Below are 26,044 nucleotides of genomic sequence, written 5' to 3' on the forward strand. Positions count from 1 at the left end.
GGAGCTTTCCACTTATCTGTGAGGTATACCCAAACTAGTGGTTTTTATGCCAACGCCTGTTTTGGTAAAGACAGCGGTTGTATTCATAACTGTGTTTCTTTTGCCTGTAGTCCAAGCTCACTCTGACTCCATGGGTTGGTCTTCGGAAGATCAATGTGTCTTACTGGTGCTGGGAGGATATGTCTCCATTTACAAATAGTTTGCTGCAGTGGATGCCATCTGAGCCCAGTGATGCTGGCTTCTGTGGGATCTTGTCAGAACCTAGTACTCGGGGATTGAAGGCTGCAACCTGCATCAACCCACTCAATGGCAGTGTTTGTGAAAGGCCTGGTAAGGACACGGAGGGGTCCAGTGCTCCAAGAGGTTTGCTAGGAAAGCACAGAGACATAGTTGATGGAATACTGAGATGTATAAAATACTCATGGTGCCAATTCGAGAACACCGATTCAGGCATACTTATTTCAAACAAATCCCAATGCAGAATGAAATAGTCTTTGCTTCAGATTGGTCTGAGTCATACTCAAAACCAACAATAAAATGACTGAGGGAACATAATCTGATATTGAGCTAGACTGCTTTGTTGAGCATAAAAGTGTTGAGATGTGTTCTGAAAGGTAAATTCCTTGGTGTTGGCAGAGAAAGGCTATGGAAGAAAGAGACCTTTAGAAAGCAGCAGATCAGGACAGTACTCAGAAAGCTGCCTTGGAGGGGGTGGGGTTGGGGGATTGGCCATGGCAAGACACTGAGAGCCAACCCCAGGCTGTGACAGTCCTGTGCTGAGGCTAAGGTTGGGCTCCATGAAAGCAGGCCCAGGGCAACCACACACAAATGAGAACTCAGAAATAGAGGGGCAAGTGTGGGTTGTTTTGGGAGGCTGCATTCCATTCCCAGCAGGTCCTGTTTCAGGAAAATAATTATACTTTGCCTGAGTAATACTGAGGTGTAGAGGAGATTCACAGCATGGGAGCTGCCTTAGGAGAGGGTTTCTAAAATACTTAAAAAATACTTATTTATCTTGTAATCGTGTGTGTGTGTGTGTGTGTGTGTGTGTGTGTGTGTGTGTGTGTGAGAGAGAGAGAGAGAGAGAGAGAGAGAGAGAGAGAGAGAGAGAGAGAGAGAGAGAGAGAATGCAAGTAGAGGTGCCCTTGGAGGACGAGGTGTCAGATCCCTTGGAGCTGGAGTCACAGCTGGTGATGATTCACCTGACTGAGTGTCAGGAGGTGAACTCGGGTCCTCTGGAAAAGCAGTGCATGCTCTTAACCACTGAGTCATCTCTTCTTACATGAAAGCTTCTCCTCCTTGTTGAATGCTAAATGCTTTGGTGAATTGAATGCTGTCATCCCTCAGCTTTTTCAGTGTAGACTTTAACAAACTCAGGTTAGTTCTGAGACCCCCCCTCCCCCGCAGTTCGTCAGTCTTTGCCTACCTTTGTCTTCAGTGCTTTCTGAAAAGAAAGTCCATTTCTTCTAAATGCTTAAGTACACCTGAATAAATAGAACCTCTGACTCCCAAGTTTCCTGGGTTTTCCTCCATGTAGTATAGTGCTGAACAGATTTCATAATGTGTATTGTAAAGTCTTTGATTTTAGCTGACCAGTGTCCATTTTGGGCTTAATTTCCAGCAAACCACAGTGCCAAGCAGTGCCGGACACCATGTGCCTTGCGGACAGCCTGTGGCGAGTGCACTAGCAGCAGCTCCGAGTGCATGTGGTGCAGCAACATGAAGCAGTGTGTAGACTCCAATGCCTATGTGGCCTCCTTCCCTTTTGGCCAATGTATGGAGTGGTATACAATGAGCAGCTGCCCACGTAAGTGAACCGAGCCTTTGAACATTTACAGGCAAGTTGAACTTGACCTTCTGCTCAAGTCTGTTCAGAAGATGGTTAGGCTGGTCCTTCCAGATTAAAATGTGTATATAGAATTGGGTACAATGATCCAGGCAGTAAATCAGATAAATCTAGGATAGGTCACAGGGTACAGAATAACTTTTCTTTTTCAGGGTCATATTATAGTTCAATCTCTATAATTCTCAATCTCTATAATGTCTCCGCATCTTAATCTGCCTGTTTGGAAAGTGATTTCCAGTAGAGGACCTCATAGGTCCCTTCCACTTCCAACATCCTTGTATTGAAAAGGTGGGAAAAGTCTCTGTTCTATGTTGTGTAAAATACTGGGCTCTTTAAATTATTTCATTTCAGTGGTCACTATAAGGTACTAGTATTAGTATTAATTCAAGGAAGTAAATCATCTGTCAAAGAAAAAGTAATCAATGAATTCAAATCTACTTGTGATAGTGAATTACAAGTTTAATTTTTTTTTTAATAGCTGAAAATTGCTCTGGCTACTGTACCTGCAGCCATTGCTTGGAGCAACCAGGCTGTGGCTGGTGTACTGATCCTAGCAATACTGGGAAAGGGAAATGTATCGAGGGCAGCTATAAAGGACCCGTGAGGATGCCTTCACAGGCCTCTACTGGAACTGTGTATCCACAGCCTCTTCTGAACTCCAGCATGTGTCTAGAGGGCAGCAGATACAACTGGTCTTTCATTCACTGTCCAGGTAAGATACCTGTGTATCCTGGTTCAGCTCTCTCACTACCTGTTTATAAGAATAAACCTTGACATAAAAGCAGCCAGCACAGATCCCCAGACCATTTTTAAATTGGGTTGTTCGTTTCCTTGACTCTGATTTTTGAGTTCTTTGGATTTTCTGGGTATTAATCCTCTGTTAGATGTATAGCTTGCAAAGATTCTCCCCATTCTGTGGGTTTTTTCTTCACTTGGTTGATTTTTTTTTTTCTTAGCTGCACAGAAGCTTTTTAACTTTATGAAGTCTCATTTACCAGTTGTTGGCCTCAATTCCTGGGCACGTGGAGTCCTCCTTAGAAAGTCCTTTCCTACACATATATCATGTAGGGTACTGCCTGTGTTTTCTTCTAGAAGTTGCAGTGTTTGGGTTATGTCTTTGATCCATTTGGAGTTAGTTTTTGTGATAGGTCATGGATACAGATCTATTTTCATTCTTCTGCATGTGGACATCCAGTTTTCCCAGCATCATTTGTTGAAGATGTTGTCTTTCCTACAGTGTATGTGTTTTGCCTCTTTGTGAAATACGAGATGGCTGTAGCTATGAACATATATGTTTGACTCTTCTGTTTTATTCTATTGGTCTGCATGTCTGTTTTGTGCCCATACCAAATTGTTTTTATTACTCTAGCTCAGTGGTATACCTTGAAATCTGTGATGGCAGTCCCATCACTTTTATTCCTTTTGCTCAGCATTGCTTTTGCTATCTAGAGTCTTTTCTGGTTCCATATGAATTTTAGGATTTTTTTTTCCTATTTCTGTGAAGAATGTTGTTGGTGTTTTGATTGCGATTGCATTGAATCTGTAATTTTTTTTTTTTTTTGTAAATGGTCATTTTCGCAATATTAATTCTAATGATCCATGAACACAGGATTACTCCATTTTCTAGTGCCTCTCTTGATCCCTGTCTTAGAGATTTTGAGTTTTCATTGTAGGAGTCCTTCACCTCCATGGTTAGGTTTATTCCTAGATATTGTATTATCTTTGGTATTTTAAAAGGAGTGTGTCCATGATCTCTTTCTCAGTATTTTTTTTCAGTTTAATTTTTAAAAAATGTATGTGTATGAGTGTTTTTGGGAACTTATGTCTGTGCATCATGTGCATAGAGTATCCTCTGAGGCCAGAAGATGGCATCGTATCCCCTGGGACTGGATTAACAGACAGTTGTGATCTGCCAAGTAAGTGCTGGGAATTGAACCCAGGTCCCCTGCAAGAACAACCAGTGCTTTTATCTGCTGAGTCATCTCTCCAGTTCCAGAGCTACTGATTTTTGAAAGTTGATTTTGTACCTTGTCACTTTAGTGAAATTGTTGATTGTTTCTAGAAGTTTAATGATGGACTTTTTGAGATTTCTTGTGTATAATATCATGTCATATATAAAAAGGGATAATTTGACTTCTTCTTTTTCTATTCGTATCCCTTTAATTTCTTTCTCCTGCCTTATTGTTCCATCTAGTGCTTCCAGCACTGTATTGACAAGGAATAGGGATTGTGAACAGCCTTGTCTTAGTTTTTATTTTAATGGGATTGCTTACACGCACACGCGCGCACACACACACACACACACACACACACACACACACACACACACACCATTTAAGATAATGTTGGCCGTGGGTTTGTCATATACAGCTTTTATTATGCTAAGTTACGTTCACTCCACTCTTGTTCTCTCTAGGACTTTTGTCATGAAAGCATTTTGGATTTTTTTTTCCAAGCCCTTTTCTGCATCTACTGAGATAATGATGTGATTTCATCATTAAGTTTACTTATATGATTTATTCTATTTACTGACTTAGATATGTTGAGCCAACCTGAAATTCTTGGATAAAGCCCACTTGCTTGTGATGGATGATCTTCTTGATATATGCTTGTATTGTGTTTGCTAGTATTTTATTGAGGACTTTGGCATCTGTGTTTGTCAGGGATACTGGTCTGTAGTTTGGTTATTTTGTTGTCTTTACCTATTTTGGGTATTAGAGTCATTCTGGCTTTGGGAATGAGTTTGGGAGTGATCTTTCTGTTCGTGTGTGTGTGTGTGTGTGTGTGTGTGTGTGTGTGTGTGTGTGTGTGTGTATATATAAAATGTAAGAATTATTGATTGTTGTTCTTTTTTGAAGTCTGGTAGAATTCTGCTATGAGTCTATCTGGTTCTGGACTCTCTTTAGTTGGAAGGCTTTTTTTTTTTTTTTTTTTTTTTTTTTTTGGTTTTTCGAGACAGGGTTTCTCTGTGTAGCTTTGCGCCTTTCCTGGAACTCACTTGGTAGTCCAGGCTGGCCTCGAACTCACAGAGATCCGCCTGCCTCTGCCTCCCGAGTGCTGGGATTAAAGGCGTGCGCCACCACCGCCCGGCTAGTTGGAAGGCTTTTTATTACTGTTTCAATCTCCTTGTTTGCTATGGTCTGTTTAGGTTGCTAATTGCCACATGATTTAACTTTGATAGTTTGGATGAATCAAGAAATTCTCCCATTTCTTTTAGATTTCCAACTTAATGGAATATGTATGGGTTTTAAAAATATTTCTTTATAACATTCTGTATTTCTTTGGTGCCTATTATAATGTTTCCCTGTTCATTTATGATTCTGTTCATTTCTTTCTTCCTTTCTTGTGGTTAGCTCGGCCAAGGGTCTCTCACTCTTCTTACCTTCTTAAAGAACCAGCTCTTAGAGACTCATTGGTTCTTCGTATTGTTTTTGTTTTTGTTGTTCCCATTTCAGTAATTTCTTCTTTAATTTTTATTATTTCTTGCCATCTACTGGGTTTGGGTTGGGTTTAGTTCTTGTTTTTTCAGGATTTCCCCTTGCATCATTAAGTCATTTATTTGGGCTCTTTTGGATTTCTTTTTTTTTTTTTTTTTTTTTTTTTTGGTTTTTCGAGACAGGGTTTCTCTGTGTAGCTTTGCGCCTTTCCTGGAACTCACTTGGTAGTCCAGGCTGGCCTCGAACTCACAGAGATCCGCCTGCCTCTGCCTCCCGAGTGCTGGGATTAAAGGCGTGCGCCACCACCGCCCGGCTCTTTTGGATTTCTTAACGAGGCCTTCAGGTCTCATTTTCCTCTTATAACTTCTTTTAATGTATCCTGGAGGATTTGTCGTGTTGTGTTTTCATTTTAATTTAGTTCCAGGAACATTTTGATTTTTTTGTCTTTGACCTTTTCATCATTCAGTAATGAGTTGTTTAATCTTCATGGGTTTATACACTTACTAGAGTTTTGTTCACTGTTGATTTTAAGTTTTATTACATAATGGGCAGATAGGATACATAGACTTTGTATTTGTTAAGGTTTCCTTTGTGTCCCAGCATGTGCTTCCGTTACTGCTGAGTAGAATGTATATTCTTTGACATTTAGGTAGAATAGTCTGTGGATAGCTGTTAGATTCATTTTATATAAGAAGTCATTTAATTCTGAAGTTTCTCTGCTTATTTATTTATTTTTGTGCAGATGACTTATCTATTGGATAGTCACTTACTATTACTGATTTTTTAAAAAGGAGAAGAAAAGAAAGAAAAATAATTTTAAAAATCCTGAAAGGGAAAATACCAAATATGAACCATGTTTTCTGGGTAGTGGGATTATGTTTGATTTTTTTCCCCCTCTTTCCTTTATTTTTCAAGTATGCTGTCATAAGCATGAGTCTTTATAATGAATAACAACAAAAATTATTTTTATATTGCTGTAGACTTTCACCTTTTTTTGATAATATGTTTGGTTTTTCAAGACTAATTTGGTTTTGGTATTTTTATTTTCTCAGATTAGTTTTTAGTGAACCTTGTTTTATTTTGTTTGTGTTTTTTAAACTGGCCTCAAACTTGCTGTGTAGCTAAGGATGGCCTTGAATTCCACACCCAGCTTTTTTTCCTTTCTTTATTTTTTATTTATTGAAAACAATTTTTTTTAGATGAGAATCTTACTATGTTACCCAAGCTGACCTCAAACCTCTGGGCTTAAGCAGGATGGGTCCACAGGATAGGGATGCTGCCTGCCTCTTCCTTCCTAGTAGCTGGAACTACAGGCACAGACACCCATGCACAACTAATGCTGATGATTAAAATTTAGAGCATATGCAAATAAATCTGTGAAATTTACTCACCCAGTCCTCCTGTGGGAGACACAGAACCCTTACAATTCTTTGCCTTTCAGCTTGCCAGTGCAATGGACACAGCAAATGTATTAATCAGAGTATCTGTGAGAAGTGTGAGAACCTGACCACCGGCAAGCACTGTGAGACCTGCATATCCGGCTTCTATGGTGATCCGACTAATGGAGGCAGATGTCAGCGTAAGTCACACTGGTCAACTTTGTTTGTCACAAGTCAGGTGGAACAGTGCAGTACTTGCATTTGACTTAAATATCTTAAAGGAAAAAGGCCTCCCATGGAAGCACATCAGCTCAGGTGAAGCAGAACAGTGCTGGGTTGGGTGGTCTTCTCACTGTGGAGGAGCCAGGTCAGCAGCATTGTGGGGGGAGAGAGGAAAAAGCTAGGAATGAGAAGTCCTGGCGCTGAGTCAGAATGAAGACATACCTTCAGTTTCTCTTTCTATACCAAGGTACCACAGAGGCATCCAGAGATGTCTTCTGCTGGAAGCTCAGACAAGACAGAGGAGTGATGGAACATTTGAAAGTCTGTGGCGGCCAGGGGAGCCCCCTTCTGAACTACACTTCCATCAGAGACTGCAACACCTGACTGTACCAGTCTGTGGTGGGAGGGCAACTCACCCTCTGAGAACCCCAGATCAAGTCTTTGCAATGGCCTGGGTTTGGTTTTTGTTTGGTTGGTTTTAGACAGGATCTGGGGGGAGTTGAAGATAAGCTTGAACTCCTTATCCTCCTGCCTATACCTCCAAATGCCCAGCTTCACACAGTACTTCTCAGATAGTTTTAAGATTTGAATAGTCCCACATTTTCCCACTCAAGTCTGAAAGCCATAGGCTACTTTATTGTTAGAATGTAAGTTAATGTCTTTTTAATCAGTAAGTCACATTTATTAATTCATTTTTTTATTTGTTCCAGTCTCCAATTGAAAAATAGTATGAATCCTATAGTTGAAAGACCCCTTAAGCTCTAATTAAGAAAAGAGTTCTCAGGCCAAGAAAAAACTCAGTTGGTATAGTGTTTGCCTAGCATGCAGGAAGCCCTGGGTTTGATCCCAGCACCAAGTGAAAATGGGTACCGTGAAAATGCAGCTGTCATCTAGGGGGAAAAAAAATGCCTGGGACCCAGCACTCAAGATCTGTAGGCAGGAGGCTCAGAAGTTTAAGGTTATCTTTAGCTATGTGATGAATTGAAGTCCAACCCAGGCTACATGAGACATTGTCTCAAAGTGGAGAAGCAGGGAGAGACTGCCCGATAGCAACCTCTGGCCTTTGTGTACACACAGCATGTTTGCATGCTCCTGTCAATGCCCTCCCTCCCCCCGCAAGAAAAGATATCTGTATCTGCTTCTCAGATCCCACCTCTAGATTCTTTACTGTGGCCCTTCAGAACTGACCCCGAGCCAGGCAGGGATGAGAAGGCAGTCTAGCTGAGCATCTCTAACCTCTCCAGGACATGGCTGTGCAGATGAAGGGAGAGCTTGATAAGGGATGTTTGATAACATCCACAGCACAACAGAAATGTGATTAGTACCTGTCTGGTGTCATTTACCACTACTCTACAGTAAAATTTCTTGCTGAAGTTACAAAGTATTCAATACTATGCTGTTAAGAAGTGTCTCGGCACAGGTGTGTGGGTTCACGCAAATCCGTGGAATGAAGGCTCAGAGGCACCTTAAGAATGAATCCAGCCTTTCTTGGCTGCAGGGGAGTCCAGCCTCTAAGGACTGAAGCATTTTCCCTTCGCCCAGGGTATTTTTATTTTCTATTTACAGTTTAGCCAGTTAATTTCTGTATGCTCAAAACAACCTGAAAGAAGCTCCCAAAGATACAAAGTCAAGTGCAAATTCTTCAGTTTCTCAGGTACACAGTTTTCTGGGTTTCCTGAACCAAATTTTGCATAGACCTTTGATCTTCGGGAGATTCTCAGACAAGATTCACATAGGGTGATAAGGGCTATAAGAGAAACAGAAGGCATCGTTAAACAATGAATGAATTAGTATAGGTGCTACTCTGTGGAGCCAGGCCAGATGCAGCTCAGCAGAAATGTAGCCACTGTGCCTTAAGAACAAGCATATCAAGGATGGCACAGCTCCTTGTCTTTGAGGGACCTCAAATCAGTTAAAACTAGGTCTTTGACTTTGATGTGAAGCACATATTGTAGGGCTAGAGATATGGATTAATTGGTAGAGCCTCGGTCTAGCATGCATGTAGCCCAGGGTTCATTCCCTAGGGCTGCATAAACTTACCAGGTGTCATTCCCCTGTAATCCCATCCCTTGGGGGGTAGAGACAGAAAGATCAAAAGCTCAAGACTATCCTCTACTGAAGTTTGAGGCCTTCCTGGGCTACCTGAGACCCTGCTTTTATGTGAAGAGAAAGAGAAGCACTTGGAAAGAAAGATCTATAGACCACATAGGCTTCTTATACAGAGGATTTTCATAGCTTTCAAATCTGTTACCCTCAAAGAGGTACTGAGAAACCTAAACATGATCACAGTGGTTTCTGAGAGACACCTGGCAGGATTCCAGGAGATACGTAAAGCTTGCAGATCACAGAGGTGCAAGTGCGTAGGACATCTCTGAGGCAAAGTTCAGTCTTGTTAGAGATTCTCAGGTGATGTCTGGGGAAAGGATTAAGGCCATGCCCATGGTCGTATATGCTCAGGCCGTCAGCCTGGGTTATGGCTGTTTGAACATACAATACTCATCTACAGAAGGCGTAGCATCTCTGTCAGCAGCCTTCACAGCACGTTAACTGCTGGAATCCTTGCTTCTCAGTTAGTGAGAGGCCCAGCCAGACTGAGGTGAGGGGCTCCTGGTCCTTCCCCTGTCCCTATAATTTTCCCTGGCTTTCCAACTTGCTTCAAACATACTTATCAATCAGGTAATTGTAAGAACACTAAATATTCCTGAATAATAAATGTGTTTATGACTTTGTGGTGACAGCCACTGAAGACCTAGATGCCTTTATCCCTCCAAATCAAGTAACCTTCCCCGAGTCTCACAGTAAGCGATAGCCGAGTCGGGAGCCACATCTAATATGTTTTGATCTTAACATCTAGCCTGCTTGTGTCTCCAGGTGACCATCCCCATGTCCTAAGCTGCCTCTAGAAAAATCACGTCTTCCTTTGTGGCCTCTGCAGGGTCTTAGTATGGTTGTCTGGAACTTTGCTGTACTTTCCAGAGTCCTGGTTCATAATAGAAGACAGCTTTTTAGATACTATGGGAAGACTATATATTGAACCTTGACATGCCTTCTTTGAAAAACTTAAAATTTTTTTAAAAATAGTGCTTTAGCGTTGATATATATTAAATGCTTACTGTTTCAGGTGCCATCCATACCTCCTTTAGTTCTCACCTTAGTCCTATGGGATGGATAATGTTACTGTCCACATCATTTAGACAAGGAAATGGGTCTCAGGTTAAGTCTCATGCTCAGAGCTACGTGGAGGACAGTGGACTCAAATGTGAGCAGACTGACAAGACAGATTTCCATTAATGCAGTGTACCAAATCTGTACTCATAGAGGAAGAGTTGAACACTGCTGTTCCCAACTGCCTCATGCGTTCTGATGATCTCTGTACTATTCTGTTTGAAAGATTTCTTTCAGTGATCTTGTTTTTCTTCACATGGATTTTTTTTTAAGTATACCTTTCTCCAGCCTAATACTTTTCATTACTCACATGAAAACAAGCCTCCCTAACAAAGGAGAAGTCAAAGCTAGGCTAGGAAGTCCTGCAGGAAGTGCTTCCCTTAACTAGGGAACCTCTCCAATCTGAACCTTCAGGAACTTGATTCAAAATGTGGCCGCAATAGAGCAGATCCCCTAGATGAGGCTGAGGGCGGTCATCTCTACAAGGCAAGGACCCAGCATATGACATACTACAAATGCTCTTAAATATTTATTGAACAAAACCCGTAATTCTGAAAGAGTCTGTCACAAAGAGGGAAACAGCGATTTCTTCAGGTAGCAACAGAACAGAGCCTTGTCTTTCCTCCTGCCTTGACTGTTGACTCCTTTAATGCCATCTTTATATTATTAGAAATAAATCATTAGCTGAAAATTATTGAATGTTACTCGTGATTTCTCTTGCTTTAGTCTTTCTTTCCTATAAACCCATTTCAGGCAGAATTATTTGTCTTAATCAAAGTCTGTGGTAATAAAGCGTCAAACCAGTTGTGACCTGTGGTCCATTCCTTCTCCTCAGCGTGCAAGTGCAACGGACACGCATCGCTGTGCAACACCAACACTGGCAAGTGCTTCTGCACCACCAAGGGTGTCAAGGGGGATGAGTGCCAGCTGTGAGTACCACACTCTGTATCACCAGTGAGGGCCAGGACATGGAGCTTCCTGAAGCCCGAGTGCACCTGCTTGCCTATTGTTGCCCTGGATTCCCGGGGGATTTGAGTAGATTAGTTTGGAAGGTTGCCTTTTTTGCTTCAGACAGGATGCCTTAGTTACTTTCTGTTGCTTTGATAAAACATCATGACCACAGTAACTTACAAAAGGAAGCATTTAATTTGGCTTATGGTTTCAGAGCATTAGAGTCTCTATATTGAGTTTCAGGCCAGCAAGGGCTATGTAACAAGACCCTATCTATAAAAAAAAAAAAAAAAAAAAAAAAAAAAGAATAAATGAATGAATAAATGAATACGATTAGTTTACATAGGAAGAACAGGATAGAAACGTTTGAAAAATATTTTAACTGCACTTTTGGAAGAATACACAATCCATACAAAAGTAAAAATGTAGTTTTCCTTCTAAGTAGGAACTAGCATTATTACACTTGGACTTGCCTTACGTCTTTGGGCATGTTTTGTTTATCTGTTGCTTTTAGACTATTGCTGGTGTAAACTGCTGAGTAATTAGCAGGAAAACTGATGCAAATGGGTTAGTCCATCTGACCTGAATAATGGTACAGTTTATGTAGAAGGATCTGCTTAAAAATGAATATAGATTCTGTGCTTTAAATACAATAGAAAATAATTTCTTTTTTTTTTTTTTTCCCCTAGATGTGAGGTAGAAAATCGATACCAGGGAAACCCTCTCAAAGGAACATGTTATTGTAAGTTTTTATAATTGTTGTTTCTAGAAACAGAGTAGTTGAGCAAAACTACATTGCTTTCTTTGACATGGTTTGAGAATGAAATGCTTGAGGACTATAACAAATACTCATAGACATGTCTCTGACTTAGTGAACACTATTTTAATTGTGGTCATAGTTTCTGTTAATCTGTCCATAGCAGTTCGCAGGGATATCCTTTCCTGGCTTTCCTTAGTTCCCTCGAAAGCCTCCCTCCTCTGCCACTGCCTCGTGTAGTCTGTCATGTCACGTTTAAGATGAGGGTGACAAAAGAGTTTCTGAAATACAGGGGAGGTTTCACCATCCTCTCTGGGGCTGAATTGTGTTCACCATAGCTCTAGGAACAAATAAATAAGACAAAAGACCAATTATTACCTTGGAGTGAAAAGTGAATCTGGTAAGGTAAAATGATAAATATATTTTTCTCTATGTATGAGAATCTACATAGTAGGTTACAGATTATAGGACAAGAGAAAAAGGAATATAATGGTAATACAAACTGTAGAAAAAAGTATGTGTGTATATGGGGGGTCCTTGACCTTAGGTAGGAAAAATACTTTTCTGTAGCTTTGGGGGAGGCTTCCCAAGTAGCTGGGACCACTGGTCCTATGGAATTCTTAGCTATGATTCTAAAACTGATTCATCAAAGAAAATATTAATGTGTACTTTTTCAAAATTTAAAACTTACATTAAAAAAATTGGGTCTGCAAATGTGGCTCAGTAGTAGAGTGCTTGCATAGCTGTGTTAATCCCTAGCATGACAGAACAAAACATTTTTAAAAATTAAAAACAAGCTAGGTGTAAAGGCACATGCTCATAATCCTAGCACTTGAGATACGCAGGCAGGAAGATCATGAGTTTGAGGCCTGTCTGAGCTACATAATATGAAACCTTTTTCAAATAATACATTTTTTTCTTCAAAAATATTTTTGTTGTTACTTTATGTGGATGCATGTTATTGCAACGTGTATATCTGTGTAATGTGTGCACACCTGTTGCCCTTGGAGGCTAGAAGAGGGTGTCAGATCCCTTGGATCTGGAGCTACCAACAGTTGTGAACTGCCATGTGGGTACTGGTGATAGAACCTGAGTCCTCTGGAAGAGCAGCCAGTGCTCTTAGCCACTAAGCTGTCTCTGCTGCCCCCAGCCTCTCTTCTTCAATTTAAGACAAAGGCCTCACTATGCAGCCTCAGCTGGTCCATGTGTAGAATGGCTAACCTTGAACTCAAAAAAATCTGCCTCCCTCTGCCTTCTGAGTATTACATTTAATAAAAAATCTTATAAATAGGATATAGAGAGAACTTTAAGAACTGAATAAGAAAAGTTACAGTTAAAAGCCAAAAAAAAAAAAATCTCTAGCACTGAAAAAAAAAAAACAAATTTTAAAAAACAGGCAAAGATTCACTAAGGAAAATATGAATGAAGAGTAATTAAAAATCAACAAATACTTCAAAAATACTCAGCATTATTATATTGCCATAGGTAGGTTATATATTTAAGACCACACAGTGAGGCAGAGGCCTGAAATGACTATAATCAAAAGCTGACACTGGCCTGGGGAGCTAGCTCAGTTGGTCAAGTTCTTGCTGTGAAAGCGTGAGAACTTGAGTTTGAAACCCAGAACTCATACAGAAAGCCAGGTGTGGTGGCAAGTGCTTCGAATTCCAGCACTAGAGAGGTGGGGCTCACTGCCAGGTAGGTAGTCTACCTGTCCCAACAAACAAGGTGGATGGCGCCTGAGGAGTGACACCCCAGGGTGATCTTTGGCCAGCATACATTCGACATATAAAAAGCTAATTCTCTGGTTTGTAGAAGACAGATATAATCTGTTTTTGCATTCAATCTGTTTTAATAAACCTTCTTTGGTTAACCATATTGAAAAAAACCAAAAACCTGACCTTACCTGACTGAAAAAGGATAGAGTGTTTTAATAGCCAATTCAGACAGTTATTGATAGTATCCTTACTATCATAATGACTGGAGAAACCAGTCACTTCTTAAAGATTAAAATCTGGAAACAGAAGATAAATTGAAAATGGGTGTAGTCACTTTGAAAAACCATTTGGCACATTATTTAAAAAATTAAAAGTGGATTTATCATCTGGAGCTATTGCTCAGTTGGTTCTAGATTTAGTTCCCAGAGCCACATAAACTGGACATGGTAGCACACAAACCCAGAAAGACCAGAAGGTCGAGATCATTCTTGGCTACATAGTAAGTTCAAAGCCAACCTTGGGCTAGAGGAGGAGTAGTAATAATAATAATAATAATGTTAATGATAATAATAATATAAATCTGTAAGTTGAACTTACAGTAACTTCCTTACTCCGTGCTTCCCAGTTCCTGGTTGTCACCCATTCTGTTTTTGGTTCCTATGAATATCCTGGTGTGGTGTCTGATGGAACCATAGTGTTTGTCTTTCGTGTCTGCTTAATACTTGGTGTGGTGCCTTTGACACTCATCCCTGATGGAGCACACTTCAGAATTACCTTTCTTTGGGGCGGACGTGTAGCTGAGCAGTAGAGTGCTGCCCTAGCATGCATGAGGCTCCTAGATTCAATCCTCAGCACAAAAAAGATCCCAGAGAAAGCAAAGCCTCGTTGTCACAGCTGAACTGATACTGCATTGGGCCTTTCATGGTTGCTTGTCCCCTCTTCTGCCTGCAGTCACTCGTGTGGCCTCTATCTACCTTTTGACTGTTGTCAGAAATGTCAACATGAGAAGTACAGTTAGACTGTGTGCTAATTCTATGGGTGGGTTGTTTTGTTTTGTTTCTTTGAGGGGCTGCTATTACTGTTTTCTATTACACCTTATAGTTCATTACATTTCCAAAAGCAATGCACCAGCATTTCTATTTTTTTTTAATATCCTTATTGGCACCAATTTTCAATTTTCACTTATTTTGGGGGCATTTTTTTTTTAGTTGTAGCCATAATAATGGACATGAAAAAGTAGCTCATTGTAGTTTTGATTTTTTTATTTCACTGATTCTTGGTGTGGTTATCTTTTATATTTTTATTGGCTGTTATTATATCTTACTTGGGAAAAGAAAACCTCTTCAAGGGTCTCATTATGTAGCTTTGGCTGGCTTATAACTTGTTGTGTAGACCAGGCTGGCCTCAGTTTCCCACCTACCTCTGTCCCCTGATTACTAGGATTAAAAGCATGTGCCACCACACCTGACAATCTTTTGCCCATTTCTAAGCCAGATTTTTATTGTTGATTTGTACAACAGACTTCAAAATTGTATAAGTGTGGCAATAAGCATACTTTAAAGCTATATCACATTGGTATATGACTGTTTTCTTCCTTCCTTCCTTCCTTCCTTTCTTCCTTCCTTCCTTCCTTCCTTCCTTCCTTCCTTCCTTCCTTCCTTCCTTCCTTCATATCTATCTAAATAAATAATAAAATTATATTCTTTGTCCCAGACTTTGAAAACCCTTTCCCCGCGAAGTCCTAGTTTCTACTATGTCATTAGTCTATACCTTTGTAACCTTAAGTAAAGCATAGCATGCATAGATACTCAGTTAATATTTGTAGATAAATTACATTTGAGCCAAAACCTCAGTCAGGGTCTTTGTAAGTAAGGTTTGCTGGGTAGTTCAAAGGATACTGCAGAGATTTGGTTTCTTGAAAAAAAAAAAAAACTGTGTAAACTGGCTATAGTGGCACACACTTGTAATTCTCACACCTGGTAAGCAGAGGCCGGATTAGGCTAGCTTAGGTAACATGAGACCCTGTCCTAAAAATCCTGGGGATAGTATCCTTTCATAGCTGTTGAATTTGTGAGTAAAACAAGCTATGCCTCCAGAGACCTGTTTTGTTTTGTATGTGTGTGGTGTGTATGATTTGCCTGTGTCATTTTTTAAGTGTGTATTTTTTCTTTCCATAGATACCCTTCTCATTGATTATCAGTTCACTTTTAGCCTGTCCCAGGAAGACGATCGATATTATACAGCCATCAATTTTGTGGCTACTCCTGATGAAGTAAGCATTTCTTAAAAGATGTTTTATTTTGTGTTGAATTTTGTATGGGTCCTTTTCTTGGTCATCCTGGACAGAAGTACTGCATAGTAGCAGAGCAGTCTCAGGGTGGGAATATACAAGGTAATCTTTTATATATTTTTTTTCATTTACTTGACAATTTTATACTTATATGTAATATGTTTTGATAATATTCAACATCTATTACCCTCTTTCATCTCCCTCATTCTTAGTCCCTCTTCTCTCCAACAAGTCACCTCCCCTCCCTTACGTGTGTGTGTGTGTGTGTGTGTGTGTGTGTGTGTGTCCCACTAAATTTAATTAGTTTCTGCTGATTGCAAGAGCATGGGTGGGAGGTTATTTACTGGAGCATGGGTGCCTCCAGTGACTCCAGCACTGAAGAAAACGACCCCTCTTCTCAGGCAGCCTTTAACTGCCAGTAGTTCCTCAGGGAACAGGGTGATGTTTAGAGTCTACATTTCATCTTCTTTCTACTCAGAAGGCAGACGTTACTGAATGTTTTTAAAGTAGCAGTAGAATAATGTTCATGATGGTGTGTTTAGAAGATGTATTATTGAGTGAGCACTTTTTTAAGATTTATTTTTATTTAATATGTGTGAATGTTTTGCCTACTTGCATACCTGTGCAGTCATGTATGTGCAGTGCTTGTGGAGGCCAGAAGTAGAGGTTGGATCCCCTGGAACTGGAGTTACAGACCATTGTGAGCAATCGTATGGGTACTGGGAATGAACCCAGGGTCCTCTGCAAGAGCAGTGAGTATTCTTACTGCTAGGCCATTTCTCTAATCCCCAAGGGTGAACAGCTCTTTAAGTAAATGTAAGAATTTACATTTTAGATTTTGCAGGTACGCTTTATTTTTTTAAATTATTTTATTTTATGTTTATGGCTGTTTTGTCCCTATGTATATTTGCCTGATGCCTGTAGAGGCAAGAAAAAGGCATTGGATCTCTTGCAATTAGAGTTCCAGATGGTTGTGAGCCACGATGTGGTTGCTGGGAATTGAGCCCTGGTTTTCTGTTAGAGCAGCAAGTGCTCTTAACCGTTGACCCATCTCTGTGACACCTAGGTGCATCATATGAATGGCTGTGTGAGTTGTGTATGAGGGAGGTGTATGTGTGTCCATGTCTATGCCAGTGGAGGCCAGAGGTCAACATCAGGTATCTCTCTGTTGCTTTCTATCTTAATTTTTTTGAAGTATGGTTGGGTATACCCCTGTGATCTTCCTGTCTTCTTGTTATTAGCACTAGGATTACAAGTGTATACTGCCACACCTGGCTTTTTACAGGGTCCTTCAGATCCCCATGCTTGCGCCATCTCCTTAGCATTTTGACTGGATTCTTTTTTTAAATTTTAGTATAAGCTTATAGCAGAGTACCACAAGTAAAATTTATTACTGCCTTAGTCATGAGCAAATATCAAAAGGCTCAGTCTTTCAGGGTGTAATTGATAGTGTTCATTTTATTTTTTTAAATAAACAAATAGCCAGTCATGGTAACTATACTATATATAGTCTCAGCACTTCGGAGATAGAGGTAGGAAATCAGCAGCTCAAGGCCAGCTTCAGCTATGTAGTGAGTGGAGACCAGCCTGAGCTATATTTGTTTTGACAGCTATACTCTGTCAAAACAAATAAACGTTATGGAATTTTTGTAATACTTGTTAACAAGGTTGATGACCATGAGAGTCTTTGGATTTTTCTTCATTCTCCTATTTTGTTGTGTTTTATGACAGATTTCTTACTAGATTTACCCAAATATGTATGTTGTATCTTTTACAAAATGATAAGGATTTTAGTCCTTGTCATGGGAAGAAGTAGCTGTTAGCTGTGTGCTGTCAGTAGATACTTGTTAATATAAGTAACTAAGCACACATCTGTCCTTGAAAAAGAAGACTGGTTTTTCTTGAATGCAATCCCTGCTTTGTGAGAGAAACCTCCCATTTGGAAATCACAGTTTTGAAAATGGCTATTGAAAATGTTTCCATTGTGGTTTTCTAGTATAACTATCAAATAGTTTTTTAAAAAGATAAATCTTAATTTTCTAACCTTTTTAAATAACTTTCTTAAATGAGCATTTCCAGTATGGTTGGATTAATTTGTAAAATATAAGAATACAGCATCTAAGGCTGAAGAAATGACTCAGTGGTTAAGAGTACTGGCTGCTCTTGCAGAGGACCAGGTTTCATTCTCAACACCCTCATGACAGCTCACAACTATCTGTATCTCTAGTTCCAGGGCATCTGATGCCCTTTGCTGACTTTTCTCCAGCACCAGCCATGCACATGGTACACAGTCATACATGCAGGCAAAAACATCAATATACATAAAATAACATTTTTTCCCAAAAAATAATATAGCATCTGATTGGTTTGTAAAACAATTACTTGGTCCTTTCTTAATTACTTTTGTATTTGCATGTCAAAACACCATGTCTAAGGCAACTTATAAAAGAAAGCATTTAATTTGGGGCTCAGAGTTACAGTGGGTTAGATTCCATGAGCATCATAGCAGGGATTCTGGCAGTAGGCAGACAGACATGGTGCTGGAGCAGTAGCTGAGAGCTTACATCTTATCCTTAAGTAGAAGACAGAGAGAGAAAGAGCTAACTGAGAATGATACAGGCTTTTCAAAACTCAAGGCCCACTTTTAATGACTCACCTCCAACAAGGCCACACATCCTAATCCTTCCCAAACAGTTCTACCAACTGGGGACCAAGCATTCAAATATATGAGTCTATGGAGGCCATTCACATTCAAATCACCACAGGCACCAAGAAAGATTTGTTAGTGAAATTTCAGTGAAAACTAAAAACATCATTAGAATTTACCTAGCACAGCTAACAGTGACTTATGTCCAGCTCCACAGATTCCTCAGAGATAAAACCTCATTTATTAAAACCAAAAATCAAAATGAAACTGGCCCTTTGAACTGCTGTAAAAGGAAAACAAGATTTTCAAAGCCAAGAAACCATGCTCAGACATACTTTTCTTATAATAATTTTAGTGAGAGAAATATTTTTTAAATCAAGAATGTATATAAATTATGTTTTAAATTTAGTACATTTGACCTGTGTAAGATTTTTAGAAACCAGTTCCTATTTGAGAGACATTTCATAATATATGGATTAGTCATATGAATTTCAGTTATCATTAAATAGAAATTGGACCACTAGATCAGATGTATTCCTGATAAGTGGGAACCTTGGGCATTTTAGAACAGCTGCTCAGAAATGCTGAAGATAAGCTCCTCTGACAGAGGACAGAAGGTGAGGGTCCTTTTTTCATGGGGCTGACATTGGATAAAGTACTGGATTTCACACTTCCATGGGAGGCAAATGAAATTTTATCTTCAGCTTATTACCTGTGTTGAGGAAAATTGATAAGAAATGTAACTACCTCTTTATATAAGCACGAGCTCCTCTTGAGACGTAAAATAGTCTGTAATTAAGATGGTTGAGAGTACTAAGACCTGCTTGTTGCTGTGTCTTAAAAATCTGAAAAGTGTTAACAATTTTCTAATTGTGTGCATTTCTCATCAGCAAAACAGGGATTTGGACATGTTTATCAATGCCTCCAAAAACTTCAACCTCAACATCACCTGGGCTACCAGCTTCTCAGGTAAAGACACACCCAGGGGAATGATGGAGTAGCAAATGTAGTATAGGAGTGGGAAGGGGCCTCTGGAGCTAGATGAATGAGCTCAGAGTCCACCTTTGCCTGTTAGGAGGCATGACACCTTGAACGAGTATGTACAACTCCTAACCTTAGGATTCCTCCGAGTGAGTAATCACAGTCCTTGCCTCCAACATTGTAGGTCTGCGTTTGTTGGGTGGTCACTCCCTGCTCTGCTACCAACTCTTACGACCTTTCTGTGCCACCATCTAGCACTGTGATCATCTCTCTGTCTGTGCTTCACAGGTGAAAAATTAAAATGACTCACAGTTTGAAGAAATGAAAACTCTTTCAGTGAAAAGGGATTTTAATATGTAGAAATAACCATACTTTGATAATTAAAATAAGTCCTAAAAGCACAGCTTTTCCTTTCTTGTTTATCTTATGGTGACTCACTAAAATTCTGATGGCCCTGGTATAGCAGTTAAGATAGATAGCTATTCCATAACTTGTTAACTCTGTAGATAGACATAGGTTTGAATTTACCTGCACTGCGGTGTTAAACAAGTTATCAAATCTTTCTTTTCTTTTTAAATTGTCTTTTAAGTTTGTTTTATTTAATTGTGTGTTTGCTGTTGCCTGTGTGTATGTAAGTATACCATGTATGTGCAGTGCTTGAGAAGGCCAGAAGAGGGCATCAGATGGGGGGTGAGGGGGAGTCTACTGGAGTTACAGACAATTGTGAGCTATCACATCTGTCCTGGTAATGGAACCCAGGTCCTCTGAAAAAACAACCAGTACTCTTAACTGCTGAGCTGTCTCTCTAATCCCAAGTTACCTAAATTTTCTGATACAGTTTCCTTGTGTATGAAATGATATGGTAAAAATACCTTGTTACATACAAGTGTATTCAACCTTTTTATATTGCAACGTGTTGGGCCATATTCATAACTATGCCTGAATTGTGGAGTGTTACAAGGAATAAATGAAATAAAGGAAGTACTTGTAGTGCTTGAAGATTAACTCATGCATAAAGAAATGTATTTGTTTTGAGTCTGCACATACTCATGTTCTTGGCCAATAGAGTATACAAAATGTGGTAGGACCATCTAGAAACAGATTTCTGCTAGGTAGGGTCCTGAATGCAGTGTTAGCTGGTGACAGAAAGGAGGACTGAGTGGCCACGTGAGCACCTTCTTCTCTGTTAAGACTTGAGGACATTTCTGCTTAGGAAGTGATGATTGAATAAGTGTCCCTGGTACAGAGGCCTGAAGCATTGTCACGTTTCACAGTGTGAAGAAGAAATACAATGGACTTGAAGTGTTCTGTGCAGAGTGAATGCCAGTGCCTGTTTTATTTTATGTGTATGAATGTCTTGCCTGCATGTATGTCAGTGCATTACTTGTGTGCCTGATGCCCATGGAGTTCAGAAGAGGGTGTTGGGTGCCCTAGAACTGAAATTACAGGTGGCTGTGAGCTGCTGTGTGGCTGCTGGGATTCTGATCTGGAAGAGCTGTTGGTGCCCTTAGCTGCTGAGCCATCATCCCTCCAGTCCCCAGCAGTGCCTCTTATAGGAAGGACTCTGGTGATAATTTCCTGACCACATGTGCCATGTTCAGTGTGGAGGGTTTGGATACAAGTTTATGTGTCAGTTTGCTTAGGTTCAAATCCCAGCTCCATTCCCTGTGGGCTGTCAAACCTAAGGCAAGTTACTTAATGATTTCTTGGAACTTCAGTTTTTCTAATCTATAAATGAGGGTCTGAGTGTGTTATATAAAGTAGAGACTCGGCTCAAAGGCTGTTCTTTGACATTGTAAGTGGTCAGTAAACTGTTACCCTCATTACTAACGAGGGACGACTGTCTACTGTCATGCCCTACCTCCTCCAAAAAAGAGTCTTTATTTTCATTCTTTGCTTCCTTCTAGCTGGAACCCAGGCTGGAGAAGAGATGCCCGTTGTTTCAAAAACCAACATTAAGGAATACAAAGATAGCTTCTCTAATGAGAAATTTGATTTTCGCAACCATCCTAACATTACCTTCTTTGTTTATGTCAGTAATTTCACCTGGCCCATCAAAATTCAGGTAAGAACTGCTTTTTAACTTCACTGTATGAAGATAGTGGAATCTCTTTAGTGAAGACTAAATTCCCTCATTTGGAATCGGTGGTCACTGAAAGGTACAATGATGCTTTACCTTTGAGGATCCTTGGTATAAGACTGAGTAGCACATGGATGTTGTTCTAGAAGCTGGGGAGATGCTCAGTGAGTGCAAGGCTTGCTGCACAAGCATGGGGACCTGGATTTGCATCCTCAGCACTCACATAATAAGTGGGACACGCAGTGTACCTGCTACCTTAGCACTGGAAAGCAGGAGACAGGGAGATCCCTATGACTTGCTGGCCAGTCAGTCCAAACTGAATCTGTGAGCTCTAGATTCAGTGAGAGACCCTGTCTCCAAAAGTAAGGTAGAGAGTGATTGAGGAAGACACACCCAATGACCTCTTGCCTTTGTATGCATGTGCACATATGTATACCTTCACACATGTGCACACAGAGAGAAAATATTCTAAGAGTGTCATATCACTTGTGAAGAAGGGTTCAGAGCACTTTTAAAAGCAAGTTAGAAGCTATGCAAAGTATTACTTTTGTAATATCAGGACTTGGGAGACCAGTGCAGGAGGATCACCCTGAGTTTGAGACCATAGCAAGACCTTGCCTCCAAAAAAAAAAAAAAAAAAAAAAAGTTGATTGGCATCTAATTATGTATTTATTCCTTGAGTACTTGCTATGTAAAAGCCTTTAGAAATACAAAATTTTAATACGGAATTGAGTATAAATGAAACAAGTACATGTGTAGCAGGAATCTTGAAAATTCTTATTAATAAAATCAAACCCGGGCCAGGTATTGGGGTGAAATGCTGGATGGTCAGAAAGACAGAACAAGCCACAGCTAACCTCACCTGGGCAACTTCTCAGCTGATCTTGTTTCCTCAGACTGGAAGCCTCTGTGTCCTCATATCCGAATGGCTCTCAGCTGAACTGTGCTGCTAGAAGCCTGAAAGCTTAACCAGCCAAATGCTTAATCAGCCAAAAGCTTCTAGTTTCTGGTCCTCACGCCTTATATACCTTTCTGCTTTCTACCACCACTCCCTGGGATTAAAGGCTCGCTTTCTGGGATTAAAGGCATGTGTCGCCATGCCTGGCCATTTCCAATGTGGCCTTGAACTCGCAGAGATCCAGAGGGATTTCTACCTCTGGAGTGCTCGGATTAAAGGTGTGAGTGCCACCATTTTCTAGCCTCTGTATCTAGTGACTGTTGTGTCTCTGACCCCAGATAAGTTTATTAGGGTGCACAGTATTTTGGGGAACACAATACTACCACATACATGTAACCAATAAGGTACAAAACATGACATAAGAAGAGATACCAAAGTGGTGTCTTAGTTACAATTTAGAGTAGGCAGATGGAGGAGGCAGCAGTAGGCAGTCTGAAGTGCTGTGTAAAAATGTCGATTTAGAGTGGAACAGACAGGGGTTGGATTCTTGGTTCCTGTACAAATCATGGAGCCTCTCCAGTCTGCAGATTCTTTATGTGTGGGAGGACCAGAAGGGAAGTCGCAGGGTTAGTATTACTACCTGCTGTCACTTCTGTTGTTGTCAGCCTGCTCTTTGGTTCCGAGGAAGCTAGTGTGTTCCTATCCAGGACCCATGGCTTCTTTGAACTTTTATAATCATGTTCCTGCCTCAGTACTTCCTGTTCCTAACTTTATTTTGGGTGAATGTGCTGTCAAGGAAGTGTAGCTACTTGATGGGGTCTTTTGCATCTTCACCTGATCAATTTCAGAAGCATTTCAGTACTGATGACTGGCATGGGTTTGGAACTTAGTTCTTGCAGGTATGTCTTCATGGGACTTTGGCTGAAGACAAGAGTTAGGTTGTTTTCCCACTACTCCTTTTCCTGTCTAGATGGTCTCCAGGCCTGTTCATCTTCGATGCGTCTCCCTTTGCTCGTGCAGTTTCCTTCCTCGCCAGCCTTTTAAGCAAAGGCCATGCTCCCTTTTCTATTTCTTTTCGTCTGTTCACTCATCAGCCCACAGGATAGCTTCTTTCTTTCCCCAACCTGGAAAGCACCATCACATACCACACACTTGAATCACTGTCTTATGTGTCTCCTTTCCTTTCTTTATTTTCTGGTCAGTCACTTGGGGAATTTACTTCATTAAATGCTGGGGTAGCCTATAGTCTGGCCTTGGTGACTTAGTCCTACTGGTGTGGGCTGGTGCTTCTCCGTGCTGTCTCTAGTCTGGCTGCCATGGAAATGTCACACCAGTATTCTTTGTTGCTACCTTGACATCTCTGCCTGGACATTCACAAACTTCCATGTTTAGTGCATAGTCATTCATATTAGCTAACCCCAGGATCCTACACTTTCCTCCTCAGTGAATATAAAGACTCTTCTCCCTGATGTACAAACCAGGCTTGTTGGATTCCTGGTATAAATTCAGTTTGAGCATGATGTACTGTTTCCTTAGTTCACACATTATTAGATTCAGTTTCCTAGTATCTGTTTGATTTGCATCTAAGAGAATGTCCAATAATTTTCCTTCCCTATCCTTGTTATGGTTTTGATGTCAAGGCTAAATTAATTTAATCTTTTAAATTTTTTATTACATTTCAGTGTGTGTGTGTGTGTGTGTGTGTGTGTGTGTGTGTGTGTGTGTGTGTGTGAAGGTCAGAGGGCAACTTTAAGGACTCAGTTCTCTCCTTCCACCATGAGGTCACAGGGGATCACACAGGCTTTGTAGCAAAGTCAGGCTTGGTAGCAAGTGCCTTATCTGACCTGAACTAACCTTCAATAATTAGGATTTTTTTTTCATCTATGTTATGTTGTGTTGCATTGTTGTGTTATTGAGACAAGGTCTTACTATACAGGCCTGGCTGACCTGGAATGTACTATGTAGCCCAGGCTGGCCTCAACTCACAGAGATCTACCTGCTTCTGCTGGGATTAAAGGCTTGTACATCTACATCCAGCTCCTTTTATCTTTTGAAGAGATTAGAATTACATGAATATCTATTCTTGCTAAGTCATTTGATTCTAGTGTTTTATTTGAAGAGACTTTTTATTTTAAAAAATCTACTAAATTAACGTTTTTGGATATTTTCTATTTTTTTCTTCTAAATGAGTCATTTTGGTATTTTTTTCTAGATAGTAGTTTACTCATCTTAAATGTATTGATATAAACTTGTCCACTCTTTCTTTATACCTAATTATTGTAGCATCTGTTCTTATATAAACCATTTTGTAAATCAGTGTCCACAGCAGCAGCATTCCCAATACTATAGAGGTGCAAATAACCCAATGCCATAAGCAAATGAGCAGATAAATGAAATGTGGCAAATGATGTAGTCTTTAGGAGTGAAGCTAATATGTGAGTGAGATTCTGATACATGCTCTGACATGGGCTAGGGAGATGGATCTGTGAGTAAAAATGCTTTACTCACAAGCTTGATGACCGAAGTTGAGTCCTCAGAACCTGTAAAAAAGATGTGAGTGTAGTGGTGGTGTCTTTAGCCCCAGCACTCTGCAGCAAGATGACTGGCAGAGACAGGAGAACTGGCTAGAGGTTCTTAGGGGCAGTTAGCCTCAGGTACCCAGTGTAGCCACAAGACAGTGCTGTAACGAGAGAACTGCCTCCTGGAAGCAGTGTTGGTGAAATAGCATGGTCACAAAAGGACTAATACTGTTTTATCCCACTTACCTAAAATGTCTAGAATACGTAAGTTCCTAGAGTCAGGCAATCAGTTAGAGGTTAACAGTGACTAGGGGAGTGGAACATAGAATTGCTGCCTTCAGATTACTAGAAAGTTTTTGTTTGGGGTGATGGAAAAGGTTTGGAAGTGTAGATATTTGTGTTGTATACAGTTATGAATATAATTACTGTTGCTGAACTGTATGTTTTAAACGTGAGTTAAATGGAAGCTAGAGAGATGGCTTGGCAATTAAAAGCACTTTTTGCTCTTACAAAAGGCCTGGGTTTAGTTCCTGGTGCCCGCATGGTAACTCAGAACCATCTGTAGCTCTGGTTCTAGAGAGTCCAACACCGGATTCTGACTTCTGCACATGGTGTACACACCTAAATGCAAGCAGAACACTCCCACATATAAAATATAATAAATATTTTTAGATTTTTAAAAATTGATTAGAGGGGAACCCAGCACAGTGACACTCGCCTGTAGTCCACCTCCTTGGGAAGCTGAGGCAGAAGCATTGCTTAGTTCAGGAGTTCAAGACTGCTCTGGAAACACAGGAAGACAACCCCAAAAACAAGCCAGAAAGGTTAAAATGGTAGATTTTCTATGTATCTCAGCACAGTGTAAAATAATTTCACACACACACACACACACACACACACACACACACACACACACACACACGGATGTTATAGAATTTATATGAGAAGACAAAATATAGAACAGATGTAGTGGTTTTGAAAAGGCATAGAATAGGAGGAAACACTGTACCTAGTGTTAAGACTTGCTGTTTCTGAACAGTACTAAGACATTCTGCTAGAGGCCTGAATAGTGAACCAACTAGGTGTATAGCTTTAGAACCAGAAATAAAAGCATATGGAGATGTCAGCTGATTTTTAACACGTATGCAAAGGCA

At 40.2% G+C, this 26,044-nt stretch overlaps 1 protein-coding gene across 4 annotated transcripts in view; it reads left to right on the plus strand.

Moving 5' to 3' along the window:
• The window catches only part of Atrn (attractin), a 150,002-nt gene that overhangs the window by 79,617 nt on the left and 44,341 nt on the right, over positions 1-26,044 (plus strand). For 3 of the 4 annotated variants that reach the window (XM_052725495.1, XM_052725497.1, XM_052725496.1), the window contains exons 16-24: positions 111-330; positions 1,622-1,807; positions 2,325-2,558; positions 6,725-6,862; positions 10,885-10,978; positions 11,690-11,742; positions 15,653-15,747; positions 19,303-19,381; positions 21,301-21,458. In XM_052725495.1, coding sequence (XP_052581455.1) covers positions 111-330; positions 1,622-1,807; positions 2,325-2,558; positions 6,725-6,862; positions 10,885-10,978; positions 11,690-11,742; positions 15,653-15,747; positions 19,303-19,381; positions 21,301-21,458 — 1,257 coding nt within the window. Of the gene's footprint in view, positions 1-110; positions 331-1,621; positions 1,808-2,324; positions 2,559-6,724; positions 6,863-7,131; positions 10,833-10,884; positions 10,979-11,689; positions 11,743-15,652; positions 15,748-19,302; positions 19,382-21,300; positions 21,459-26,044 lie in introns of those variants that run through there. The other variant, XM_052725498.1, reaches the window with a different exon arrangement.

Source organism: Peromyscus californicus, unplaced genomic scaffold (assembly GCF_007827085.1).
Source record: "Peromyscus californicus insignis strain IS unplaced genomic scaffold, ASM782708v3 Scaffold_7__1_contigs__length_154581171, whole genome shotgun sequence".
Taxonomy (NCBI): domain Eukaryota; kingdom Metazoa; phylum Chordata; class Mammalia; order Rodentia; family Cricetidae; genus Peromyscus; species Peromyscus californicus.